At 41.3% G+C, this 8,852-nt stretch overlaps 1 protein-coding gene across 1 annotated transcript; it reads right to left on the reverse strand.

Moving 5' to 3' along the window:
- Window positions 1–293: 293 nt before the first annotated feature.
- LOC128067553 (borealin) lies at window positions 294–1,136 on the reverse strand. The gene has a single exon (XM_052660590.1). It carries the CDS (start codon window positions 1,134–1,136, stop codon window positions 294–296), a length of 843 nt encoding a protein of 280 aa, XP_052516550.1.
- Between the last annotated feature and the right edge of the window lie 7,716 nt (window positions 1,137–8,852).

The following is an 8,852-nucleotide window of genomic DNA, read 5'->3' on the forward strand; positions in this document are numbered from 1 at the left end:
GGGCAAAGAGGACGCGGAGCTGCAGGAGGCAGAGGCGGCCACTCCAGGAGCAGGAAGGAGCATTCGGTTCACAGAAGGGTGGAAGTTTGGACTGTATGGACCCAGAGGCAGTGTCTTTGTCACTTGGCTTGGGAGGTGCCCAAAGCAAAGCTTCCTGAGTTCTCCAAGAGGAATACCACGCTGTGCTCTGGGACTTCACACTCAAACAAACAGTAAGCCAAAAGGAGAGGTTTCTTCAGGGTCCCACAAGTGCCCACTGAAGGCCCATCCTGTCCCGTCTTGGAATAGCAGCTTCATTTTTGAGTTCGTATGGTGCCACAGATTTGAGCAAGACGGCTGGAGAGCTTCTTAATGTTTCCCAGGGCCTCTGGATCCAGCTGGGCAATATCGATCCTCTGCAAGTCACTGGCCAATAACCGCATGCTCTCTCCGCCTCCCACTGGCACAGTGAGGAATATCTCTTTGCTGTCGGCGAGAGGGCTGCCGTTCACAGAGACATTGTAAATCCGCTCTCTGGCCGCTGGAGTACGCAGACCCGGGGTCTTGAAGATCCTTGAGTCAAACCTGGGTGTCAGGCCTGGAGTTGGTTTCACCAGAGACAGCTCCAGTCGGCCCACAGCTGGGGTAACGGTGGCGTAATGGCTTGACCTTTTATTTTTGCCTTTCCCTTGTATGGACTGGGTTCTCTTCTTGGATGGAGGACACCTTTTAGCTCTTGCAGTTTGAGGATTCTTACTGATATTTTCTTCCTCTTCTTCTTCCATTATCATCTCATCCACTTGCATTACCTTCCGTGTTTTGGCAAGTTTCAGGGGTGTCCGAGTAGCTTCTGCTGTTAATTTGTTTATTTCTGTGATATCCAAGTCAGCTGTTGCCGCTTCTTCCAGGGCCTGCTTGTTTCCTCCAAGGGCGAAGTATTCGAGCCAGTTCATTTCGCGCAGCGCCTTGGGGAGTCGCAGGATCTCAATGTTGTACAGGTTATCCAACTCTTTGAGGAGGTTCTGCCTGTCTGACTGAATTTGCTTGGATCGCATTTGCACTTCACGGTCGAAGTCCTTAAGAAAGGAGGCGAGCTTTCGGTTCCGCAGCGCATTGGTCTTAGCCACCCGACTGCCGCCCTTCCTAGACGGAGCCATGGCGCTTCGATGGAGGCTGCAGGTTCTGAAACCCGGGCTGAGGAAAAACACGGCTGCTTCAGCTGAGAATGAGCGGCTCCAGCGAGAAAGGCATTTTCTAATCCCTTGAGGGAACTCACGGGATTATTGCAGTGCAGAGCAGTAACTGCTATCAGAAAACAAACAAAAAAACCAATCCCTATTGACTAGGAGAAGACAGAGGATGGGTACTTGTTTCTGAGATAGTTAAGTTAGAGGATATTTTCAGAAATCGGCAGTATTTGAGACGATTAAAATATAGAATATAATCAATTCATAAGTGTATACTGAAGGCAGCCAGCACTGTTTAAAGTTCTAAATATCGTGGGTGAGTAGAGCTGAGACATTCAGTAAAGCCTTCATTCATAGATAGAGGAAATGAGCCTTGAAGAACATTGAGGACTTCAGCACTATAGGAAAGGAGGGTAAAGCTTTCTGCCATGTTTTATGAACACAGGGAGCCAGAACAGAGGTGTGTGGTAACAAGAGAAGGAGACAATAATCAGTGTTTCCATTTCTGTACTCACAGCCCTCTTGTGACTGTTGGAATCCATACCTGTGTTTGGCTTCTTGTATCATAAAACAGCCCTTCTACATGCTGTACTCGTACCTTATTCTCATTCGGACACCCGTTTGTAGATGAAGGGTTTCCCTGGTGGCTCAGGTGGCAAAGAGCCTGTCTGCAATGTGGGAGACCCAGGTTCAATCCCTGGATTGGGAAGAAGGAAATAACAACCTGGAGAAGAAAATAACAACCCACTCCAGTATTCTTGCCTGGAGAATTCCATGGATGGAGGAGCCTGGTGGGCTACGGTCCATGGGGTTGCAAAGAGTCGGACATGACTGAGCAACTAACACTCTCACTTTCACTTTGTAGGTATACATGAGGGGACACGACCATTGCATGCTTTTCCCAAAGCAGGGCTCGGATGAGTGACGGCTCAATTTTCGTGGTGACACCAAGCACTTCGGTTAAAATGAGCAGCATCTCTTGCTCTGACACTGACTTGGCACCAATCAATTTCAGACATCGCCACAGAAAAGACTTCACAATTTTATTAAGTCTAAGGCTGAAGTAAGCATACTTGGGCTGAGGCAGACTGACTGTTATCCTAAAGATGGAACATATTCGTCAGAGTTTATTTTCTGCTCATGACAGAACCACAGCAATGGTCCCACTGACTCAGACCTTCTGGTTAATTTCTTGCATTATAATGCGATTTCTACCTTGGTGATCCAACAGATGGTTGCTTTCTTTCTGTTTTGGATATTATGAGAAAGTGGATCAAATTCAGAGTCTGGTAAAGCCACTGCTGAAATTCTGACACAGACCAAGAGCACCTTCGCATATGTGCACAAAAATGAGGTATTTCTGGCTCTCCTGCCAACTGCTCAAGATTACTTCCTGGAGCCCCACATCTCTGGCTTGTCATTCCTACATGCTGAAGAGACAGGATCTTGGGAACTGGGTTCCCTAGGTATGGATGGCTCTTTCATTTATGTTCCTTCCAGTGTTTACTTTGCTAGGTCTCATGGCAGGAAGTTTTCTATTTTCTTCCAGAGTGAAAGATAATATTTTTTTCTGTACACGTTACTGGCCAAATTCTCACATAGGAAGTGTTCAATGTGAAGAACCACAGTTTTGAAAAGAGATGTACTTTTTGCAAGAGAACAATTTTGGTTGAGGGGCTTCCCAGGTGGCACCAGTGGTAAAGAATCCTCCTGCCAATGCAGGAGACATAAGAGACTCAAGTGTAGTCGCTCTGTTGGGAAGATTCCCTGGAGGAGGGTATGGCAACCCACTCCAGTATTCTTGTTGGAGAATTCCATGGACAGAGGAGCCTGGCGGGCTACAGTCAATAGGGTCGCAAGGAGTCAGACATTACTGAAGCGACTTAACACATAGGCATGCAATTTTGATTGAGTTAAAAATTCATGTTTAGCTAGGCAGATTATATCAATATTCTTTGATTTTATGAAAGCTCTACTGGAAACTGCATTTTTAACCATCAGTAAAAACATTTCCGTATTGGCAGCTTTTGTGCCATCAGTATGAGATGATCGCCTTACTTCTTACCACCTCATATTTCATAGCCACTCTGCTGTAAGTCTTACAGCTACTTTATAAAGCCTGGGTTGTTTCCACATTTACTAGCATTCCATATGTCTTTTACTCTTCTAAGACTCTGCCTGTGCTAACTCATTTATTTCTCACATTTGTGATGTACGTACTAAATATTAAATTAAAAATTATATTAATTAAATAGTAAATATCCATTTTACATATTATGAAGATTACAGTGCAGACAAGTTAAGTAACTTACCTAAAGCCTTGCCCACATTAATTTGTGGGGTCAACCTTTGAACCTAAGCATTCTGCTCCACAACCAAGTCTTTCAATCATTGTCTTGTATTGCCCCCCACGCAGACTTACAAAGGAAATTTTCCTTTGTTTATATACACTTAGAGTGCTTTTGTAAGTAGATGAATTCCTGTTGGTATGAAAATTAAATTTTCCTACCAAATAAGGCTAGGTGACCAATTCAGTTTACTTTAGGAAATGTGAGTTGATGTAAGCATAGAGATATATTTGTGTGCACAAATCTTTATATAGGCACACACACATCCATACATATATGTGTTACATACAACCCTGAAAAAAAGACTGTGCATTATTTTCTTAGTCTATGGATTTCCCTTAGTGATGTCCAACTCTCTGTGACCTCCTGGACTATATTCCGCCAGGCTTCTCTGTCCATGAAATTTTCCCGGCAAGAATACTAGAGTGGGCTGCCATTTTCTTTTCCAGGGGATCTTCTTGACCCAGGAATCAAACCCAGGTCTCCTGCACTGCAGGCAGATTCTCTACTGTCTGAGCCACCATAGGATTTTAGCCTTATGGATTAGAAGATTGTATTTACCTTTTAAAGATTTATTTATTCATTTATTTTTGGCTGTGCTGGGTCTTCGTTACTGCCCGTGGGCTTTTCTCTAGTTGCAGTGAACGGGGATTACCCTCTAGTTGTGGTGCATGGGCTTCTTGTGGTGGCTTCTCCTGTGGAGCACAGGCTCTAGACTGCAGGCTCAGTAGTTGTAGCATGCAGGCTTAGTTGCTCCACAGCATGTAGGATCTTCCAGGACCAGGGATCAATGCAGTGTCCTCTGCATTGCAAGGTGGATTCATAACCACTGGACCAGGAGGGAAGCCCAGAGGACTGTATTTATATAGAGGATTTTGTCCAGATTCACAGTGTGCTGGAACCCAAGTTACTGAATTTCCTCCAGCTTCCTACTCTTCCAATCTGAGCCTGAGATAGCATGCAACAAAGGAAAGCCAACATTTCATGTTGGTCTTTGCTAAATTCCTGAAATTCCAAACCCATAAGCATAATAAAATGAAGCTGTTAGATTTCTGGGTGGCTGGTTATACAGCAAGAGAACATACAAAGAAAATAGAAGTTGCTCAAATTTTAATAACTATATGGAATTATAGATTTTTTTTACATATTCAGAAACAGAGTTTGATATTCCTCACATGACTCCCCAGCATGGTGTTCATCTTTCAAAAATTTGCATTATTGTATAAGATAAAATTACTAGAAATTTTCATTTCCTGGAATGGGAAAGAAAGCACTTTTCATAAAATTTTGGACATCTCTTTGTCCATTGAAATTTAAATCAACTTCTGTAAAAATAAGGATGCTTAAATCTTTGAATTTTAAAATATGTTCTCCCTAAGTAATTCTTTGCATTATATTTCCATTTTAAAATATAATACTAACTCATAAAATGCAAATTGCAATATTTTCCTTTGTAAAATAGAGAAATGTAGCATATAAAAACTATTAACATGTTACACATCCTAATTTAATTGAATAGTTACAAACTTTCTTTCAGATGTCTGCAATGAGTTAAACATACTGATCATTTTATACTCTTCTACATATTTCCTAAGTATTAAATTATGTATTCTTTTGAAATAAGACTATTATGAAACACCAGTATTAACATTAAAACATTGATATTTAATCATATTCATATTTATGTGGAATATACTTGTCAGTTTCTTGGATTTTTGGTACACATAAAATGTAATATGGTAAAAGCACAGAGTATTATTTGTTTTAAGTCTGCAAAACTAATTAATCCATTTAAGAATGTTTATCCATTAAGAATTTTCTGAAATAGTATAACACAAAAGTTGTTATTTCATTCATATACCACTCAACCATATGAAAAACAAATTTCCTTGATTTTCAGTACTCTGATTCCAATATTCATGAGGTAGGTGTGAGAATTGGTTTCCTTTTTTTTTTTTTCCTTTCTTTCTTTTCTGGATAAAGCATCCTGGGGAGGAGGCCAGAGAAAATATCATGAGAGTTGGAGGATTCACACAAAGTTCATTTACCCTTTTCATTGTTTCTGAGGCTGAAAAGTGCTGCTTATTCTTCCACCTGGTGACTTCCAAGCTGTTGAGAAAACAATAATCTGGTGTTTATATAGAGGTGAAACTGCACTCTGGCACGCAGATGAATGAGTGTGAATGTCAAACTCTGATTAAAATTGCCTATGTCTTCTACTGAAGAGTCTGCAGAACTTTTTAATATCTCCTTGCCAAATGCAACATTTACACAGTTGACTAGGAAATAAAATCATAGAATGTATAGTACCATTCACTCCAGAATTTTCAAATTGTATTTATAATCTTTAGGAAGATGGTTCCTGATATCAGTTGTTTTATTATTCTCATTATAGTTTGTATTTTTTTCCCCACAGATTGCAGGTATTTAAGGACTAAATTGGGTTTCCCTGGTGGCTCAATGAAATGAATTCACCTGCAATGCAAGAGACATGAGTTCAATCCCTGAGGTGGGAAGATCCCTTGGAAAAGGAAATGGCAACCCTCTCCAGTATTCTTGCCTGGAGAATTCCATGGACAGAGGAGCCTGGTGGGCTTTAGTCCATGGGGTCACAAAGAATCGGATGTGAATTAGCAACTAAACCACAACATTTTCTACTTACCAGACAAGGAGTTCTTTTCCAAGACGGAAGAGATATGTAATTCATTTTAATTTTTGTGTTCTTAGAATAGCAGCAGATAAATAAAATACATGCTGAATAAATGATGTGAAGGTTAAGGCTTAAATCTTTAGTGAACTGAGTCCAGTCACATATACCATCCAGATGGTCTAAATTACATTTCTCTCTCAAGGAAGGACATAGCCTTCCTTGAGTATGGTTCCAGCTGTGGAAATAGTGGGCAGGGTGTACATTTCAAGGACAGAAGAGGTGGTGAGGACCTTTCCATTGTTAGGGTCCAGCTATGGATCAGCAGGTGGCTGTGGCCTCTTGATGACCTCCTCCAACAACAAACTTCCCTCTTAGAAACTTTCACTGCCATCTCATTGATTTTTTATATGCTGTGATTTCATTTTCTTTTGTTTCAAGATTATTTTTATTGTTCTTTTATAATTTCCTTGATCCATTGATTATTTCAGAGTGTGTTGTTTCCTTTCCACTGATTTACAAAATTCCCAGCTTACTTCTTGTTATGTATTTCTCATTTCATACATATCACTGTGGTTTGAAACACAGAGACATCACTTTGCTGACAAAGGTCCGTATAGTCAAAGCTATGGTTTTTCCAGTAGTCGTGTATGGATGTGAGAGTTGGAACATAAAAAAAAGGCTGAGTATCAAAGAATTGATGCTTTCAAATTGTGGTGATGGAGAAGACTCTTGAGAGTCCCTTGGACTGCAAGGAGACCCAACCAGTCCATCCTAAAGGAGATCAGTCCTGAATAGTCATTGGAAGGACTGATGCTGAAGCCGAAGCTCCAATACTTTGGCCAGCTGATGTGAAGAGCTGACTCACTGGAAAAGACCCTGATGTTAGGAAATATGGAAATCAAAAGGAGAAGGGAGCAACAGAGGACAGGATGGTTAGATAGCATCACTGACTCAATGGACCTGAATCTGAGCAAACACCAGGAGACTGTGAAGGAGAGGGAAGCCTGGTGTGCTACAGTCCTTGGGGTTGTAGAGTCGGACACAATTGAGCAAGAACAATGCCACTACCGTTGTGGTTAGAAAGATACTTGATATAATTTTCCTTAAGATGTTAATCCAAATGAACTCTTTGGCCACCCCAGTACTATAAATAAGAGAGTAAATGATCCCCTCAGAACAATACTTAAGAGCCCCTTGCGCAATCCAGGAATCTATGCCCCTAGGAATAGTAACCAAGACAACTGGACATTATTCCATGGAAAAGTGCAAGTGTCACTGTCTACCCTGCCTAGGGAGTAGATCTCTATCACCATCTATGAAGAAATAGGCATCTGAAGTCACTATTATTCTTAGTTGGAGAATATCCACTTTCAATCTTATTTTTGGTTGCTCCATCTTTTTGGCCCTCCAAACAGTTTTCCAAAAATACTTTAAAGAAAGCTAAGGTAGGCTTTTGGGCTTTCCAGATTGGTGCTAGTGATAAAGAACCTGCCTGCCAATTCAGGAGACATAAGAGATGGCAGTTTGATCCCTGGGTCAGGAAGATCCCCTGGAGGAGAGCATGGCAACCCATTCCAGTATTCTTGCCTGGAGAATCCATGGACAGAAGAGCCTGGCAGGCTACAGTCCACGGGGTCGCAGAGAGTTGAACACAACTGAAGCGACTTAGCACATACGACAAGGTAGGCCTTAAAGATATTATTTTCCTCTGAAAAAATTACAAAAATGTCAATATTTTCTGTGAAATTATCATGAGCCCTGTAGTGACATTTGGTATACTCATCACCAAAAGAATATCTTCAAAGCTTACCTTCCTAATGTTCAGCTTTTGAATAATTTCCTGTAATTATTATCCTAAAGAGAAAACAGAGACCATTTACCAAGTGCCAAAAACATGTCAGCTTCTTTGAGATCAGATGTATTAGCCTTTGAAAGACGGAGAAGCCAAGGCTCAGTTTCATTTAATCACCCAAAATCCTATCCTCATAAGCAATGGAACAGGAATTTAAAATCAGATTGTTATTCCTGTCCTTGTTTAATTGCAAAGCCCATGCTCTTTCCAGTGTTTGAGGCTGCCTCAGTGTAATAAGTCCATTACTAGTTAAGAAATAGCTACAAAGGAAAACGATGGGGAAGGGCCACCTAGAGTCAAGAGCCTATTGTTTTTAAATAGATGCTGTCTAAGGGAATCAGCCATAGATCCTCCCCCAGCTGTGTGAGCAGATGAACCACAGGTCCAGCCGCAGTAGCTCTTGGACTCCAGATGGTTGGGAGGAAGTCATCAGTCATTGTTTCCCCTTCGATCTCTACCTCCACAAAGTTCTGTCCCTAGAAGGAAATCGATTGGAACTCTTACATGCTATCTTCCAAAGACTTCTGGATGTTGACAAGAATATGATTAAAGTCACTCTGGCAGAGATGATTAATTGTTCACCAGTCATGCTTCACCTTCCAGAAGATGCCAAATGACAAACTGCTAAACAAAAAGCAACATGTCCTGATCCCACTTGTAACCCAAAGATGGCTGTATGGCTCGTTTTGCCTGAAATGGGACTAGGAGGAATAGGTTTCAGCTTAGAGTTTCTAAGAATTCATCAAGAGCATTTTTATTCTCCTGTCTTCCTCTAACAGGTTGGATGCAGATGGTTCTGGGGGCCTCAGCAGCTGACAGATAAACAAGTTGGCAGA

Source organism: Budorcas taxicolor, chromosome 22 (genome assembly GCF_023091745.1).
Source record: "Budorcas taxicolor isolate Tak-1 chromosome 22, Takin1.1, whole genome shotgun sequence".
In the NCBI taxonomy this organism is placed as follows: domain Eukaryota; kingdom Metazoa; phylum Chordata; class Mammalia; order Artiodactyla; family Bovidae; genus Budorcas; species Budorcas taxicolor.